General features: G+C 35.1%; 3 protein-coding genes across 4 annotated transcripts in view; 2 read left to right on the top strand and 1 right to left on the bottom strand.

Moving 5' to 3' along the window:
* The window catches only part of LOC106643686 (tRNA (guanine(10)-N(2))-methyltransferase TRMT11), a 183,927-nt gene extending 171,781 nt beyond the window's left edge, over positions 1-12,146 (bottom strand). The window contains exon 1 of the mRNA XM_089596175.1: positions 12,113-12,146. The gene's annotated coding sequence lies outside the window, so the exon portion shown is untranslated. The remainder of the gene's footprint in view (positions 1-12,112) is intronic.
* A 1,409-nt stretch (positions 12,147-13,555) lies between these two features.
* LOC106643913 (transmembrane emp24 domain-containing protein 7) lies at positions 13,556-15,258 on the top strand. The gene is made up of 4 exons (XM_089596638.1): positions 13,556-13,634; positions 13,822-14,270; positions 14,382-14,627; positions 14,720-15,258. The coding sequence occupies exons 2-4, from the start codon at positions 14,112-14,114 to the stop codon at positions 14,951-14,953; spliced, it is 639 nt and encodes a 212-aa protein (XP_089452764.1). The 5' UTR covers positions 13,556-13,634; positions 13,822-14,111; the 3' UTR covers positions 14,954-15,258.
* A 270-nt stretch (positions 15,259-15,528) lies between these two features.
* On the top strand, positions 15,529-18,083 carry LOC106643919 (CDK5RAP3 protein homolog). 2 transcript variants are annotated; one of them, XM_014359251.2, is made up of 9 exons: positions 15,529-15,724; positions 15,922-16,096; positions 16,168-16,406; positions 16,476-16,746; positions 16,822-16,940; positions 17,009-17,311; positions 17,393-17,601; positions 17,673-17,844; positions 17,911-18,083. In XM_014359251.2, the coding sequence occupies exons 1-9, from the start codon at positions 15,719-15,721 to the stop codon at positions 17,980-17,982; spliced, it is 1,566 nt and encodes a 521-aa protein (XP_014214737.2). In that variant the 5' UTR covers positions 15,529-15,718; the 3' UTR covers positions 17,983-18,083. The 2 variants fall into 2 exon arrangements, with proteins under 2 accessions (XP_014214737.2, XP_089452693.1); XM_089596567.1 differs by lacking the exon at positions 15,529-15,724 and adding an exon at positions 15,728-15,811.
* The last annotated feature ends 1,317 nt before the right edge of the window (positions 18,084-19,400 follow it).

Raw genomic sequence — 19,400 nt, 5'->3', positions numbered from 1 at the left:
CATGTATGTGTAAGAAATAATCTGAAATTTAATGTAACTGTTTTTTAAGAATTAATAAATCATTGTCAATTTCACTCACATTTTTTTTAATTCTAATTACCTAGGAAGTAATTAATTTTTTTTCACGAACGTAAAACAGGTAAATGAGGCTATTAAACGCAAATAAAAAAAGGCTACTGAAATGAATCAATAATCAAGAAGATAAAATTTTCAGTAGTGACATATAGTTTTCAATATACTGTACTGATTTCTAAAAGTTCAGGTGGTTTTAAAAAAAAATATTCAATTTTAATTGTGGATGTATGACGATTCCTATTAATTTAAGGGTTTTTTTAAGTTATTATTTTTATACTTTTGCTTAAGAAAACTAAATAATTGTTGTAATTCTTTCGTATTTTTTTTGATATTATCATCTAATGAAAAAATTTAAAAATACGTAAATATTTATAATAAATGTATGTAGTAACGTAAAAAATTATATGAAATTTTTTTCTTTAAAAAAGAATGTTCTCATTATTATTTCCATAATTTCTAGTTTTTAATGACTTACTTATCTTTATTATACTTAAAAATTTATATCTATGTTTGTGTAATTGACTGATCAAAATTATTGAATATTAAATTCAATTTTATTTATACAGTAATAATAAATACTCCATTAACGGCTACATGACGTACAAGTTCTTTTTTCAAATAAATATATATTTTAAAAAATTAAAAAAAAAAAACAATATTCACACGTATAAGCTTTTGTAAAAAAAATCTTTGAGAATTTATTACGTAATAAAAATAATTTCTGATTTTTTTTAAATAAACTCCACTAATCTCATAAGTTTTATCAAATTTTTTAATTTATACGTACAGCGTATCTTTTTAATATCTTGTTTACTCGAAAAAAAGCTCTTTTTTATTAAACTATTTTTAACTTTTTATAAATTAAAAAAAAATTTACCTATTAAACATTATCAATAGAAATATAAACATTTGCACTTTTTTTTTTCGTAACACACTGCATAAAGTATCCACGAAACCCCATCAATTGAGCGAGATCCGCATCACGAAAGGGCCTCTCGTCTCAATTCGCCAGCCAAGCCTAATTATCGCGAAATTCCCAAAGTGCCCGTGGCGGCAATAATCAGCCTATCACTTCCGTACAAAAACGAAAATCCGTCCCCCCCCCTGCCCCTAAAAAAAAGGAAGGAAGAAAAACAGCCACAAAAAAAACAAATTAAAAGAAAAGGGGAGAACAGGAAAGGAAGGCCGGACAGGGAGAGGGGCCCTAATGATTGGGGCGCGATGGTCGCGCCGAGATAAAGGCTGATCGTCGTCGTCGCGAAGAAAAGGAAGGCCGAAAGAAACGAAAGCCCTCGATAGACATCGGGGTGCGACGAGGCGACTCCTTGTCACGCATACCGGCGTCCAGTCGACAGCTCGGTCACTGCGGAGAGACTGGACCCCATATGTGGGCCCTGGCATTCGCCAGTTCATTCACTTTTTCGGCCGATGCAAGAGAACGAGAAGAAGAAAACGAGAGGGCGGGAGGAAGGGGTCATTCCTTCACGAGTTCTCCTGGCTGCGCGCCAAAACATCCTGTAGTTGGTCCCTATATACACGTATACCACAATGTGCAGACTCTTCACCAGGGGGGTGTCTGTATATATGCGCTCTTCCAGGTAAAAGGGGAACTTCTGAGGAAGCCGAGCAGGCGGGAGTGGAGAGAAAAGGAGGGAGTTGGGCCTCATTGTGGTGGTCTGGGCTTTTGTTTCGCTGTGATGCACATAGGCATGTACTGAGAGGAGGCTTCAACCTTACACGGTGTGATACTTGCGCGATTGCCGAACATTAGCCAAATGAACCGTGACTGAACTCTCAAAGGAAACTATTTGTTGTGGTCATTCCACGCTCGATCGGCCCAGTCAATTCATCCTGTACTCTTCTGGTCTAACCACTTGACACCTCCTTCTCGTCTTCCCTTCTTTTTGGCCTTTTACATTTAATTTAAGGTACATTCTCGGTGTGGCTTTTTCTCGCGCTTTTGTACCTTTTGTAACCAGCTGTTTATTCGCTCTAAAGATTTCGTTGACTTACAAATATGTCGCTGTTGTTTAATGGTTCAATGAGACATTGATCAAGTATATTGAAATTCGCTCCATCAGTAAGTACTGTATCTGTCTATGGGAGCACAGATTTGAATAAAATTTTGTGGTATGATTTTCAGTACTGGGATGTTCTAAGGTTACAATGAAATTTATAGATATTCGACGAAAAATGGAAGAGTAAACGTACGTCTCGTAAAATATATTGTTTACTACAGTCGACCCATTAATTATAAACCAGCGTGAAGCAATCGTTGATGCAAAAGTGAAAAACGCGTGTTGACCGAGACCGTAAATCTGATGCATACGTGAAACGCTGAGATTTTACATGCGTGGCTTTGTTAATCGGCAGCAATAAATTTTACTTCAGTATACCAATCGACAGGAATAAATTGAAAAACAAAATAAAACTCGAAATAAAAAGGCAAAACAAGAGACAAAGTAGAAGTTGACGACGAGAACAAGGGGAGCAGCCACCACCCACGACCTACTTGGAGTCGGTGCACCTGATAAAAGTCTGTGCTACACTCGCGGACTCAAAGGACAATTGACTCGAGTCGAGTTGGTCATTGGATCGTCGACGACTCCGTCGCCGTTAATTAGGAAAACTGCTTATTTGCCGCAATCTCGCTCTCAGCTTCCCAAGGTCAAATCTTGCTGATGTACCTTTTGTATTGCACCCAATCAATAGTGATTTTTTGCTTTGCGACGAAACGGAACAATTAGGTTTGACCCTTTTTTGGTTTTTGTTTATCGCCTTTTTCTAGATGTATCTTGTACTTACAAACTTGTATACTTGGGAATACGATTTATTTCCATTTCATTTTCTGTGTTGTCAAAGTTACGAGACGATCGGTTAGTGCCGATAAAAAGGTACTGGGCGCTAACATTCAATAAGGTGTGTCGACAATCCTTGTACTGTTAGCAAGTTTTTACAACATTTTAAAAAAATGATCAATTTTTAAAAAAAATCTGGAATAATTAACTTGGTAGGTTTCGTTACCATAAAAATTAAATTTTAAGTATGAAACAATACTTAAGAAGTACGAAAAGGAACAAAAAACGACAATCAATGAAAACGAGAAAACGTTGAGTCATTAAAATAATGTAATGAAATGTATTACAGTCGATAAACCGTGCTATTTTCAAAATAAATATTAGTACTACGAGAACTAAAAAACAATTTTTTTGAAATAGTTTTAAAATAGAGAAACATTAGACTCAAAAATACACAATACAAAAACCAACTGTATTCCAAAAATGAAAAATGAATGGCAAACTCCTGCACCGCGCCCATCAGAAGTACCGAAAATCATCCATATAATTTATGCCATGGTGTGAAGAGTATATAGGTTTGTAACGGGGGGAGGTCGAAGTATAGCTTATTCAATTTGTCCTATACTTGTTGCAGCTGCCCTTATAACGTTGCATCAGCAATGCTATAGGGACTGTTCGACTGCCCAAAAACTGTTACGATGAATACGTACCTATAGAGTGCTGATCAAAAGATCATTAAACCGTGTTGCGTTCCAGGGGTGCAGTGGATAATTATTTATTATACCCATTAATCCTATACTCTCAAACTTTTACCACTGGCGTCTGTGTATGTATTGTTGAGAACTGCGTGGCAAATGATTCATCAGATTTCTGAATTATTGCTGTGTTAGGAATACAGATAAAATAAGTATATTATAACAATATAGTAGTCACTGTTGAAAAATTTTGTTCAATTAAAATAACAAGTGTTAAAATTTTGAAAAAATGTATAACTTAAGAATCATAGACTCAATAAAAACAGTTGCCAACAACATTCCTTAACTTTAAAATAAGATATAAAATCTCTAGAATGTTTGTCATCCTGAAATTCGAGAAAATTTTAAAACAAATATCCGAGATTACTCGTAAAATTCATAAAAAACCTAGGAAAATCCGAAAGAAATATTTTACACACCAAATGTATTTTCCCAGATTACAGGAATCAAACGAAGGATAAAACCTTTCATTCTCAAAAGGCGTAACTCGAAAAGGAATTTCTCTAAGGGGTACTCCTGGCCAGACATTATTACAGAATCATCCATGTAAGCACTGTTGTCACTCCGACATGCTGCCCACATTTCCTCTATACAGAGTTTCAATGACAGGATAAAATACCAGCCGAAATCGGTAAAAAGCGACAACGAAAGGATAAATTTAAGAAAGCAGGCACGTATGAAAAAAGTCACACACAGCCGCGCGGTCTATAGAGAGAGAGAGAGAGAGAGAGAGAGAGATCTTTTTACAAGCAGTAAACTTATTCGAGGAAGTAAAAAAGGCATGATAGAAGGATGGAGATAAAAAAGCCAAGCAGAAGAGAATTGCCGGGATTCCGCGCATGCGCGGATGCACCGGCCGGCATCCGCGTGACACATATATACAATTGAGCGAGTAACAATATACACATAGATAGAATTTGCGAGTGAGCTTCGAACATAATATAGGCATGTGAAAGACACGGGATTTTTCGGAATGCGTGCCGGTACTTATGACATCAAAATGCATCGTACATCGCTAATCAAAGGCTCATATTGAAGGAACGGGATGTGAGCACGTATAATCGTTGGAGAGCGAGATAGCGAAAAGCTTGCATGAAATATTCATGCGAGTGATTTGTCATGCCACGCATAATTTTCGCTGGAATCGTTTTCTATGAGATTTTTTATTAAGGATTGGGGTGAGATTTATATTGTAACAGGTCATAGGAAATCATTGGGGTAATTGTCCTTAATTTTTTTTTTCATTTTCATGTTTACTTATTTACGTCTAGGTAATGGCATGATTACATTGCACTTATATCCTACACCCACCATATGGTAAATAAATAAGCTTTTCGACGCTTCACACGAACACCAGAGTCAATCTCCCTCTCGTAAAAAAATTCCAATCACGTATGCATCAACTACTTTACAGCTACACCCCTGGCATCATTGGGCATTCGGCCGACGTTTCTAAAATAATTACCAAAAGCAGACGATTTTCGACTACTTATGCGTTAACGACGCATCGAATCGCATAATAACTTATGCTCGGCACATTACAAGGTCGTATACAAACCAACTAGGACATGTGAAATAAATCTTGCTTCGTAAATCTCTCAGTGTGGTACGAGCCAAAAAATCGAATTTACGAACTTTTTGTGCAAATTTTTCAAATAACTATTACAAAAAAATGTAATACTAAATTATTAAAGTATACATCTATCTTATCAATAAATTATTTATTTTAAGTATACAATTATAGTCTCACGAAAACATTTAAAAAATATATACATGCTTAAGTTTTCCCAGCAAACACTTTTATAATTTATTATAATACTTCTGGACTAAATACTTTATAAGTTTTATTGACTCATAATTTTTCCAGATAGCAAGTAAAATTCTAATCTTATATCCATTGGTTTTTTAATTTGGAAAATTAACAGAATTAATTCCAAAGCAAACAAATCGAAAAAATACGTGGGTTAAAATAAAAAGATAGTAAACTGATCTGTACTTTGAAAACAAATGAACAAATGCATAAATATTTAAAAAACTCCTTTTATCCTGTAATATTAATTTCCATAAAATTAATTTGACATCCCATTTACTTATCGAATGTAATACTCTGTCAGTAAAAATTATTGTTATCAATCGACACCCTTTTAAAATTATTGTATTATTTATTTTTGATTAAATTTTAAAAAAAGCAAATTCAGTAGCACTAGTCATTTTGTAATGAATACTTCTTCAGAGATTTAATAAATAGTAAATTTAACGAAGATTTTGTAGGGTTCATTCAAATACCAATCATACAAATTAAAAAAAAAAAAAAAAAAACCTTTCTTTCGTAAAGTATAACTCTCTGTTATTAAGTTGACCATTCAATCCCCCGGTACATGCAGGTAAAAGAATAAAAGCCGTTTTTCCTTACAAAACGTATGCTCCCACTACATAGGTCCATTTAATGACCCATAAGCAGCCTAAACAAGCAAGTATGGTCATTCACCCAAGAATAAGTTGTTTCTCAATTGAAATGATCGTTTGAACGATCGATCGTCCCATTCGTACGTACACCGTACTAGATACCCATAAACCAACATGGCTTCGTATCACCCAAAGAGAAAAGTCCACTAAAGAAAAATGGCATCAAAATGATTGTGTCCACGGGTCTTTGCCACGCATTTCTATATAGAGGTCCATCTCCCCCCCCCTTTTACCCTCGAAATTCCGCGAGACTTGGGTGCTGGGCTCATTGCTGAACAATAGGTGCACACATGTGGCGTCGATCTTCCCATGGGGGCGATGGGAGCGTCCTGCTATCGATGCACGTGTGTGCACTCTTTCTCTCTCTCTCTCACTTCAAAAAATATCCACATACATGTGTGTATGTGTCAATGGAAGCAACATAAATATTGCAAACGAAAGATGGAGAGAAACAGAAATAATATTATATACACAAACCAACCCTCTGCAAGATTTATGCGATCGGGCACGCGCGTATAAATTTATAGGATTTTTATATATATACACCTAAATAACGTGTATATATATATATATATATATATATATATATACATTAGTGTAATCATAAATCGCAAAAGCCACCAAGTGAAAAAATAATGCTTATATAATACGTTTTTGAGTTAATATGAGTTTAAAAGGTGTCACGTGCATTGTGGATTGTTTGTTTTCTAGGAAAAACTATCGCATGCACGTTAAGGTGAAGGTTTTTGATCGTCAAATAATTGTAAGTTGCTGCAGATGGTAAAACTACTAATTGAATAAGGTATACATCTCAACGACATAATAACATAATTTCCTGAACTCAGATATCGATATACAATTTGTTAGTTTTTTTTTTCATTTTACTCATTTTTTTTTTTTTTTTAATTCGTTGTAGAAGTAATACTTACTTGTTTTTCGATGAATCCCAAGTATTTCCCAGATTATACTGTACTATTATTTGAAATCAATTTGACTTTAATTTGGAAGCTATGGATTTTTTATTTCTCGTAGAATCTATATACAACAAGGATAAATGCACCACAGTTTTACTGTATTTTGAGCTGCTAAACACAGGTATGTGGTCATGCACAGCTGTAAAAAAAAAAAAGATAAATCATATGAGAGAAAACGTGTATTTTATTTTACTACAGGATAAAACATGTAATTAACAACTTTAGTACTTTCTGTCAGATTACATTACAGCCAAATTAGAAAAACTTAAAGCCGGATCATGAAAAGTACGTGTATTAATCGCAGAATTGAAAGTCAAAGTTTGCCGTAAAGATACGACAGTAGTTATACAATAATATGTTTGTGTCGCGTTGCGTTATAGGCGAGGTTATAGGTATATCAGTTTACACAAAACACCAGCAAGCAAAATTTCACGCGAGCCCCGGATAAGTATTATAGTGAGTATTGTGTATATTTGTATATACGAGCAATGGTTCGAGGAATGTTATTCAAGGTGCACCTTGTGCGAACTCTTTGGAATGCCGATGGCGTACGGAGTCAAACACACGCACACGCGCATGGAGCGATTAATCTAATCATATGCCAGCTTTTTTTTTATCTTAATCAACGCAACTGTGTTTTATTGATGTTGGTCACTTCAATGATTTTTAAAATGAATTTATAACAATGTTTGCAACTGTTTATCCGAAAAATACACTTGATTTACGATCTTCAAATGTTTTAAATTCATATTCATGCCTCAACATTACCTACAAGCTTTTTTTTTATCCCTACTGGAGCACACTCTCTCAATATGCTTTCGTCGCTTAAATGGAGTTACATTTGTCCATAATATATGATATTACCACAACTCAATAATTTCATTTTACTGTTTTAAATCTTGACATTCTACGAATGTATTTTATTTTCATTTTCTTTACCTTCAATTTGGTTTGTTGCACAAAATATTTCGTATAATGCTAATTCTGATGTAAAATAATATATGCTACAATATTTCGATAGATGTGAAAAAAAAGTATATTAAAAAAATCACTTTTTTGCAAATCAAGGTCTTTGTTTGTATCTTTCACTAATTTTAATAAGAAAATCGAACAGCACCGTAATGATTGAATGGATACATATGTTTCCTGATATGACATTCCGTAGTTAAATATTAATGTTACCACAAGAAAATATACCTAACGTATAAAATGCATATTCATAAGCTCAAGTTCGCATGTGCTCGACTAATTTTCAATGCAGTTCTGAAAAATATCTCAAATGGGAGTCACAGACGCGTTGCAACTTCGTTCAATCCAAAGCGCTTCTCATAAATTATATCAATTGACACGTGAAAACAGTGCAAAAGACGAAAATATTTAGCAAAATGTTTGTTACAGCGCAGCACGCAACGAACAAGAGGGAAAAGGGCGTGTGGGAATTTCTGGCAAGTAAAACCTCAACGTTGAACTTCATAGTTACAAAAACCACACGTAAGTAGGTATTGACTCTTCATCGTCGCCAAGTGAACCACATCCCAGCCAGACTAACGTGAACAATATTGCATGTAAGTACACACATGCCTCGCTCGTCTCGACAACCAGAGCGGAAACTTCGCCCGTCGTCGAAGTACGCGCTCACGCAATCCACCACCACTTCATTCTCGGGACGTTTCTCAGAAAAGGACCCCGAAACTCGAGAGCTCGGGAGCATTGCGGTCCGTACCATACATACATCCACTTCTTTCCACCTAAATACATGTACAATATAATAAGTAAGCAACGTTGTCGTCTTCATCAATAGCGACGGACCTACCCGGTAGCTCGAGGCGGCCCGTTTCTTTCTGATACCGGAGATCTGCTGCACGATTTTTTCTCTCCTCTCTTTAAAACCGGAGCCCCTCGCCCTCGCACGATTTAGCTCATTGGGTATACCTGCACCAACTTCTCTACACACGCTTTCGATGAAGTTTGCTATTTTTTAGTTTTTTACACCAACGAACCGAATAACTTCAAAAGCCCTCCTTCTCCTCCTCCTCCGCCTCGATTGCCATCGTTCTTTGGGGAAGAGCTCTCTCTCTCTCTCTCTCTCTCTCTCTACTCAAGCATGCGTTTCGACAATCTTTTTATCGCGTGTAGCTCACCTTGTGGTGTTTTCAAGAGGGACGTATGTATCCCATGGCTCTGGTGACCATAAAAATTGTCGAAAGTTCTTTAGTTTTTTTTTTTTTTTTTTTTTTTTTTTTTTTTTTTTTTTTTTTTTAGTCAGTTTTCGGACGAAAGAAAGGAGACAATGTATACCGAGGTCTCTATACCTTGTGCATACACTAGAATATTGTAAGAGTATTATAATGTGTTGAGGCTTCCTAAGTTTTTTTTCCACGCTATCAATATTTCAATCGAAACTTCATTTTATTTTAACTGCTTAATTAAGAATGAGGCATGTATAACAATGTCAATACAACCGATGATGTTTTACGATTACCTTTGTACGTTCAAAAATAACTTACAAATATTCAATTTAACACGTTTTAGAGTGTCCTGTGGATCAGGACCACACAGAACATGATGAATATTATGCATATGAGAAGTAACAACTTCTTTTAGAGGCTGATTGTCAATACAGTTGTTCGTACAGCTGCCACTTTTAGGGTAAAATTATTGAAAGAACATTTTTCCAACCACTCGAATCATTGTTCCAACCATCGTTGGTAAAAAAATCGGAGCATCGGCTGTACGTGTAGAAATGTACGTATACGCATAAGTACAGAACCGCAGTGGCATGTTGTAACAATATACGTTATGAGCTTCTTCTTTCGCGTGTGGGTTCTCATAAGTATGCCGGGGTGGTATAGAATTTTTAGACGTCGCTTTGAAAACGAGTCAATCGTTCGATATGGGCCTAATGAAGCGACTCAGGACCCATCGGCAGCCGATCGATGATTTTTCCATTCAAACGAGCAGGTTGAAAGCTTGTATGCCTATACGTATTTTGGCGTGCCTACTCCTTTCATTTTTGTTCTGACCCAGACGTATCACGTTTAATTTTTCATCGAATAGTTCAAATACTGCCGAATGTATAAATTATAGCTTGACATTGCAGTCACATTTCGACATTTTGAAATGTTGTTACCCAATACAGTTTTTAAAGAAATATTCTCGGTAGATTTTCAGGTAAATTTGAATCAAAAATATGTAGTAAATCTGGTGCTAACAGTAAACATTTTTTAATTTTTTATAACTTTGTGGACCAGCCGGCTTTTCATCTGGTTTTTCTTTTCCGACTTCAACACGCTCTCTCTAACATGCACGTATGAAAAGTTAATTAGCAAACACAAAATTAATTTGTTTTATTATTAAACAATAGCAGAAATACCAAGTGTTTCTCTTATTGGTTTTTTATTTTTTTTTATTTAGTTCACGAAAGAGGGAGTATACTCTCCAATCAAGTAGGTGTACGAAGGGATTTTCGTTGTTAGTTTTTACGAGATTCACGAGTTCTCATTGTGAAAATTTAACCTAGTGATTAACGTGTGTGTGTGTGTGTGTGTGTGCTTCATAGTAATTGTGAAATTAAATAGTGACTCGCCATTTTCCAGAATTTAGGATAATTAGTAACAAGTACAATGCGCACACAAATGTTTTATTAATAGCATCGATTGTTATTTTACTATGTACCTACACCTTGGACTTGAAATCACTTGACTTTTCATACTTATTAAATAATCCCTTTCTCCTGTGACTCAAATTAAACTTGATCTAACAGCGAAAACCATGTTTTTCCGCGCGCTATTTTCGTAATTAGAAGTAAAGGTATCGCCATCTGTACCAGTTAGAGCTAAGCTCTGGTTTCGTTTTCCCACAAGGTAAGTTAGATCACTGCAGATGATACCTGCAGTAAGTAATGCAGACATCTTTGCATGTACAATTATATAAGTTAACTGTTTATTGGAAATATAAAGTTGAAGGGCTGTTCTTTCATTAGTTAATGGTAAAAGGTCTAGAGTATTGTAATTTTGTAAATATAGTCGATTTTATGAGCCATATAAGAGAAGTAGAATATTGATGGTTTTGGAGGTCGATTTTAAGGTAAAAGATAAATTGTAAACTTGCCGCAAGTAGCACAAAAAATGTTTAATTATTATTATCTATCTATAAAATTCGTTGCGGCTGGTTTATAATTAATAAAATGACTTTACTGCAAGTAGCAATAATTATTTTGGATCAGCGCCATCTAGCGGTCTTTATTTTTTGGCCAAAAGTGGCTCCTAAAATTCTCAATCAGAGCATTCAGGATTTGAGCCATTTAGTCAATTATAAACCAGCCGCAACTCATGACAAAGCTATAAAACAAAAAAATAACGACACGTGTGTTTTTGGCGGCAAGTTAACAATGTATTTTCTACCAAATAATTGACCTCCTGTGTATTTTTACTTTTAAAGATAAATTTTCGAGTAAAAGATAGATTGTTAACTTGCCGCCAAAAACACAGGTATCGTTGTTTTTTTATTTTATAGCTTCATCATGAGTTGCGGCTGGTTTATAACTGACTAAATGGTTCTACGCGCTAAAGCTCGGTTTCAGAATTTTGGGAGCCACTTTTGGCCAAAAAGTAAAGACCGCTAGATGGCGCTGATCCAAATAATTATTACTTCTTATATTAGAGACATTTAATCAATTATAAACCAGCCGCAACTAATTTTGTAAATAGATAATAAAAAGTTAACGTGATCTATGCTGTTTGCGGCAAGTTAACAATCTATTTTTTACCCAAAAGTCTACCTCCAAAAATATAGATATTCATATGGTTTAATAAAATCGACCATATGGCATTACTTAGTAGTAATGACTTTAATTACTACACATAACTTCACGTACATCTTACACTGTGCTCTCTTTACCAGAATGATAAAATCAGAGGCTGCATAGTGACGTAGGTCGTGGTGGTAACGCCGCTTAAGGTGTTTTCCGTAATCGTCGTCACCAGCAAGTAATTTAAATTTGCGCTCTACGTTACTGTCAGGTCAGTAAGTCAACTATACTTACCTTGAATTAAACTGGCGCTAATTTATTCCGTAATCTGGCCAGTTACAACAGCAGACGACGTGAAAGTCGAGAAAAAAAGTGAAGATTTCATCGCTGTTGACTGTCGTCTGCTATTTTAACTGGCCAGATTATACGGAACAGAGCAAAACAGAGCGCCAGTTCAATTCAAGGTATATAGTTGACTTACTGACCTGACGGTAGCGTAGAGCGCAACCCACTATATTATTTTACTTATATATATTTATTGCTGGTGACGATTGCGGAATGCGGAAAACACCCATCATTTATGTATCGTATGTCAGCGCCATCTAGCGTTGCAAACCCTTCTGTACCGACGGTAGACATGAGGTAAGAGAGAGACCTGCAAATCGAGCGAGTCAGCCAACCGTCGGCACAGCAACAAAAATATTGGCCCTGCTGTACCGACAGTTGACTGACCCTACCTTCACGATCTCTCAGACCTCTCAGCCGCTTGCATGCTCATTCCAGTAGTATATGCTCTAAGGTGCAAGATATACAAGTTATGTGTACTTAGTAATTAAAGTAATCACTAATTCACTACTAAGTAGTGCCTTATGGTCGATTTTATTAAACAATATAAAGTAGAGTATCTATGCTTTTGGAGATCGATTTTCAGGTAAAAGATCAATTTTACACTTGCCGCAAACAGAAAAAAACAATGTCAACTTTTTATTTTATATCTATTAAATCAGTTGCGGCTAGTTTATAATTGACTAAATGGCTCTTCTATAAGTAGTAATAAGTATTTGGATCAGCGCCATCTAGCGGTCGAAATTTTTTTGGCCAAAAGTGGCCCCTGAAATTCTGAAGGAGGCTTTAGGCAGTTGAGGCTCTAGAGCTATTTATTTAATTATAAACCAGCCGCAACTAATATGATAGATATGAAATAAGAATTCAACATCGTCTGTGCTCTTTGCGGCAAGTTTTTTAATTTATCTTTTACCCGAAAGTGTAAATATATAGGAGGTCGATATTCAGGTAAAAAATAAATTGAAAACTTGCCGCAAAGAGCACAAACAATGTTAAACTTTTATTTTGTAGCTATGACACTAGTTGCGGCTGGTTTATAATTGATTGAATGTAGATATAAAATAAAAAGTTGACATTGCTTATGCTGTTTGCGGCAAGTTTACAATCTATTTTTTACCCAAAAGTCGACCTCCAAAAATATAGATAATATTTATATGGTTAAATAAAATCGACCATATGGCATTACTTAGTAGTAATTACTTTAATTACTTTAATTGATACACATAACTTCACGTACATCTTACACCGTGCTCTCTTTACCAGAATGATAAAATCAGAGGCTGTAAATTTACGTAGGTCGTGGTGGTAACGCCGCTTAAGAATAATTCATAGATAACTTTTGAAAGAGTGAATGACAAGAAAAAACTTTCAAGCTCCAATTGTCATATTCAAAAGAATGATCCCTATTACTCTTGTATACTTCAGAGTAATAATCCCTATCAGATTGTCCTGGACGAGTGAAAAAATAATTGTGAGTTAAAAAACAAACATAACGCATGTATACCTATGATCTATACTTGATTACATAGGTATGACACATTTAATTGCACCTAACTGGATTAACCTAATGAAAATACGGCCTCTTTAGCGAACGACCCGATTCACCCGATATACACTACCTGTTGTACGACGATAAAAACAGGGTTATTAATTTGCAGGCATAGGTGGACCGTGTATGTAGCAGCGGCGGCGACACGTACTCGTATCTTTGGCCACGTTAGTTGTAATCGCGCGCAATGTCAACTCGGCTGTGTGGTTGTCATCGTCTGGTGGCACAGCTTTTCTTCTGACGCGCAAGAAAATCATCGTCGCGTTGAGAAAAGAAAAGGCATCCGCGAGAGCCTTTCATGTTAACATAAGCGCGGCCGCGAGTGACGAATTGTACATCTTACAGGTAATTTCTCACATATAGGTGTTGTTTTAGAGAAGATAATTGAGGAAATAAAGCATGCACAGTATGAGCGATTGGCTTCTGCTGCTACTCTCGTTTTCCGGGCTGGTGTTTCGTGCTGCTGGAGTCGAGTTAACCTTCGAGCTGCCCGATAATGCCCGGGAGTGCTTCTACGATGTTATCCAAAAGGGTGACACCGCCACCATCGAGTTTCAGGTAATATAATCCTACCGGCAGCGCCTTATTGGCGTACCTATAATAGTATAATATCACTGACAGATTTCTTTTCATTCAAACAGATGTACTAGTAATATTGTGTTTGTTTAGGTCGTGACAGGAGGCCAATACGATGTAGATGTGTCTTTGGAGTCACCAACCAGAGAAATCATCTACAGGCAAATGAAGATGCAATACGACTCGCATACCTTTACCGCTAACATGTCTGGAGTTTATGGTCTATGCTTCAGTAATGAATTCTCGACCTTCTCGCACAAGCTTGTCTACATGGACTTCAATATTGGCGAAGAACAACCCCTGCCTGGTCTTGGAGAGCACGCTACTGTTATGACTCAGGTTTGTTAATGTACCATTCAATCGGTGTTTTTGTTCTTTGTCACTGTTTCAATCTATACATTGGCATCTTCATGATTTTTATTTTATTACAGATGGAAACTTCCAGCCAGGAGATTCATAAGAATCTCAACTCTATTATTGATTACCAGACGCATCATCGACTGAGGGAGGCTCAAAGCCGCAAGAGAGCTGAAGATCTAAACGAACGTGTAATGTGGTGGTCCATCACCGAAGCTCTGACCATTGTTGTTTCCAGCATACTTCAAGTTACGGTCCTCAAGAATTTCTTCTCCGATAAGAAGACACCATACTATCCTTTGAAGTAAATTTGCGACACAAGTCAAAGATACAGGATTATTCTGTAAGGGAATTATACAATCAGCCCTTTGCTCCGATTTCATTTCAAAAAATGAGGACTTGAGTTGAACAAAAGGAGCAAAAAAAAAAGAGACTACATATTGTGAAGTGTTGAATACACATGGAAGATCAGTTAGATGTGTTTATTTTGTTTTTAAATTAAATGGTTATAACTTTAATACTGCATAGTTGTATTATTATATGATCCAATATTAAAGATATGAATGTGAGGCTTTTTATGCTTGTGTGATTTTTTCATACACATGTAATATAAAACAAAATTAAAGTACAGTTCTATACATTAAAGAATCCGCTTGTTTCAACTGATCCTTACTTTCTTATAAATGATCATTCATTAAAAACTTTTTTCTCCAAGTCCAAGTGAATGTATTTGCCACAAAAGTAAATTGATTCGTTTTTTTAATTCAATTATTTTTACACAAGTACTCGTAAAAATTAATTAGGCATGAGTCCGCGTATCGGTAGTGCATCAGTGCATGACACGCAGCATGTCATTCCTTTTTCTCTTCGCAAGTAAGTCCTAACCTACCTAACCTCAATATATGATATGTTTTGGAGCAGAGGTGTCTGCTACATGTAAAAACAGTTTCCAAACAAAAATCGTGTCACGAGTGTTCGAGTGTGCCAGCCAGCTGTGATGATTTAGTGGATTGTTGCCAAGTTTATTAACATTTTTCGTGTTTTTTTACAAAATTGCAGTACTCCTATAAGAGATGGAGGTAAAAAATGTTTATAACGCAGTATGAGTTTTATTAAACTTTTCTTTTTTTATGATGATTCGTTAATTTCAACTTTACATCGTAAAAGTAAATAAACAAGCGAATTTTTAATATAAAATATTGTTATGGACATATTTAAAAGTACCCTCATTTTTATTACTTTTGTTTTGTTGATTCAAAATTTGTTTTTCACGTAGGAACAAGACATTCCGATTGATATAAATAGTGGTAAGCTGTTGGATTGGCTAATAAACAGAAGGCACTGTCAAAAAGACTGGCAAACGCATGTGTTAAAAATACGAGAAAAAATCAACAATGCCATACAAGATATGCCTGCTCACCAGGAAATTGCACAATTGCTCTCTGGCACGCGTATGTTCAGTTTATACTTTAAAGTTTTCATAAAGTATTTACTATTAAAAATGTGATTTATCAACTTTTAGATATCAATTATTTTCATTGCAAGAAAATCGTCGAGATACTGAAAGAAACCGAAGCCGACACTAAAAATTTGTTTGGACGCTATGGCTCCCAAAGGATGAAAGACTGGCAAGAGATTGTTCACTTGTACGAAAAAGATAATGTGTACCTTGCAGAAGCAGCACAGATGCTTATAAGAAATATAAATTATGAAGTTCCAGGCATTAAAAAACTAATCCAAAAATTGGAACAGACCAAAAATGTAAATTAATTTTTTGTTGTAATATTATTCTGATTTTGTAGTAAATCAAACCATTTTACTGTTTCACAGGAACTTGGGAAGAAAAAAGCTGATTATAAAAAGTCTGAGAACATAGCAAAATCGGAATTCAACAATCTTTGCAAACAACTGGGTATTTCTGGTGTTAGAATTAAGAGAGAATTGACCGAGAGAATAGTTGAATTGCCAGAGATTTATGACAAAATTGCAAGAAGCGTAAAATCTCTCGATAAAGTAGTTGAATTTTATGATGCATTTGTGGAATACACTCTTGGTGCTAAGCACAATGGAGGTTGCGTTCCGCTACTCAAATATCTTATTGGTGAGAACTGATTTCATCCATGTAAAAGAATATATGCTAAAACACTTGTGAAATGAAATGATTTTGTCTTTCAAGAAAAAGGAAATACTACGACGTACGAATGGACTTATGGTGAGGCCCCCTTATCTATTAATGAACCCAGTTTGAATTTCAATGTAGATGATGATGTTGGAAATAATGAACAAAATGATACAGTACGTAACTCTTAAGCGATTGAACATAAGCCGATGCAAAATTTAAATTATATTTTAACTTTTTCTAGATCGACTTTGGCCCTGTAGAGGTAGATGGCATAGATTTTAACAACTTAGATTTAGATGGTCAAATTGACTTTGGAGATGACATTCAGTTGGAAAATGCTGAAGGTGCAATAGATTGGGGTGGAATTGCAGATGATGAAGTTTTCGTGCCAGCTGATGACATAAATTTTGAAATTGCACTTGAAGAATCGGGTATTGTCGTTGAGGCTGATGGGAACGACGGAGGAAATGCAAGTGGATCGCAAGCTTGGACGATTTTGGATAATCCAGAGACTAGAACTGAATTTGTTGATCAGTTAATGGAGGTACGTTTTTACTAGACAATTAGTAATATATTTTTAAAATAAAAATAAGTTTGACAGATGCACAAAATTTTTTTTTCAAAGCTTGAAGCATTTCTAAAGTTGAGATTGTACGAGTTTAAAAGCGATAGTACTCAAAACTTGTTGAGTATGAGTAACATGCAAGAGTCGTCTCTTCTTCAAATGGCAACACTAGACAGCACCCAAAATATGCTAGACAATGTTCAAGTTGTACTATCGGAAATGCTTGACAACAAAGCACAGCACTTGTATAATATTAAACACTCACCCAGGTATACAAAGTTTTTTTCATGGCTCACATCATTTGACTCCTTTATGAATGCTCATTTTGTTTCTTTTTAAGGTACGTCGATGTCCTAGCATCAAATATAAAACAGAAACAAATGCTGGTTGAGAAAATGGAGTCATTGCAAAAGTTGACACATAATAAGCAAGAGGAAATAAAACAGCAGGCTCTTAATCTTCAGCCAATGTTGAAATTGATTGTGCAAAAAACGAAAGAACTGCAATCCGAAGTAGGTTTCAACACGTGCATTTGCTGCGAATTCTCAAAACAATAATTTTACTTCTTTTTTTTCCAGATTGAAAGTGATATATCTAAAAGGTATAAAAATCGGAAAGTTCAATTAACAGGTGGAATTCATACTCTATAACGTGAAACGAACAAAATTTTATTCTCAAAAATTTTCACGTCGCCAAATTGGAACTCAATTAAGTGAAATCTTCACATAAAGTTTTTGTTTTGTACATAAAATCATGCATATGAAAAATAAATATATATATTATAAATGTACCATTATTTGTCTTTATTAAATATATATTCGCTTAATTTTTTAAAATAGTTCACGTTTTTTACCTGCGTGAAATTCACAATTTTATGACCAAAACGCAGTATTTTATTTGTATTTTATGACCAAAACGCAGTATTTTATGTAATTATAGTATAATCACTACTAAGTAGTACCATATGCCATATGGTCGATTTTATTTAACCATTTAAGTAGAATGTCTATACTTTTGGAGGTCAATTTTCGAGTAAAAGATAAATTGTAAACTTGCCGCAAGTAGCACAAACAATGTTAACTTTTTATATATTATCTATACAATTAATTGCGGCTGGTTTATAATTGACTAAGTTGCTCTACTATAAGTAGTGATAATTATTTGGATCAGCGCCATCTAGCGGTCGACATTTTTTTGGCCAAAAGTGACTCCTAAAATTCTGAAGGAGACTTTAGGCAGTTTAGGCTCTAGAACAATTTTTCTAATTATAAACCAGCCGCAACTAATGTAATAGATATAAAATAAAAATTTAACATTGTTGTGCTCTTTGCGGCAAGTTTTAAATTTATCTTTTACCTAAAAGTGTAAATATATAGGAGGTCGATATTCAGGTAAAAAATAAATTGAAAACTTGCCGCAAAGAGCACAAACAATGTCAAATTTTTATTTTATTAAAAAAAAATTAGTTGCGGCTGGTTTATAATTGAAAAAATAGCTCTAGAGCCTAAACTGCCTAAAGTCTCCTTCAGAATTTTAGTAGCCACTTTTGGCCAAAAAAATGTCAACCGCTAGATGGCGCTGATCCAGATAATTATTACTTTATATACTTATACTTATAGTAGAGCAATTTAGTCAATTATAAACCAGCCGCAATTAATTGTATAGATATTGTATAAAAAGTTGACATTGTTTGTGCTACTTGCAGCAAGTTTGCAATCTATCTTTTACTCGAAAATTGACCTCCAAAAGTATAGATATTTTACTTAAATGGTTAAATAAAATCGACCATATGGCACTACTTAGTAATGATTACTATAATTAATACACATAACATAACTTCACGTATACCTTGCACCGTGCTTTCTTTACCATAATGATAAAATCAGGGGCGTATTCCGCAATAAATAATTTAAATTACGTAGGTTGTGGTGACATGTGGTAATTGGTTACCAATTATTGGTAATGCCGCATGATCGGGTGGCGCTGGCGTCAACCTGTACTAATAACTGTCGGTGCCAGACTCTGGGCCGGAGTGTTCTTTTTGTATAAACAAACGCGGAATAGAGAA

The sequence above is a fragment of the Copidosoma floridanum genome, unplaced genomic scaffold (assembly GCF_036245765.1).
Source record: "Copidosoma floridanum isolate Cflo_tuat_1 unplaced genomic scaffold, Cflo_Japanese_pri ptg000030l, whole genome shotgun sequence".
Taxonomy (NCBI): Eukaryota; Metazoa; Arthropoda; class Insecta; order Hymenoptera; family Encyrtidae; genus Copidosoma; species Copidosoma floridanum.
Note: the sequence above shows the minus strand (reverse complement) of the source record. Positions and strands in the feature narration are given on the sequence as shown.

What these genes read in the sequence shown, in the direction of transcription:
- LOC106643919 (XM_014359251.2), top strand. An exon ending in ACAATTGCTCTCTGGCACGC is followed by an intron (nt 16,097 to 16,167) that starts GTATGTTCAGTT and finishes ATCAACTTTTAG; the next exon opens with ATATCAATTATTTTCATTGC. An exon ending in AATATTAAACACTCACCCAG is followed by an intron (nt 17,602 to 17,672) that starts GTATACAAAGTT and finishes TTTCTTTTTAAG; the next exon opens with GTACGTCGATGTCCTAGCAT.
- LOC106643913 (XM_089596638.1), top strand. Translation starts at nt 14,112, where the DNA reads ATGCACAGTATGAGCGATTGGCTTCTGCTGCTACTCTCGTTTTCCGGG. An exon ending in CCGCCACCATCGAGTTTCAG is followed by an intron (nt 14,271 to 14,381) that starts GTAATATAATCC and finishes GTGTTTGTTTAG; the next exon opens with GTCGTGACAGGAGGCCAATA. An exon ending in ACGCTACTGTTATGACTCAG is followed by an intron (nt 14,628 to 14,719) that starts GTTTGTTAATGT and finishes ATTTTATTACAG; the next exon opens with ATGGAAACTTCCAGCCAGGA.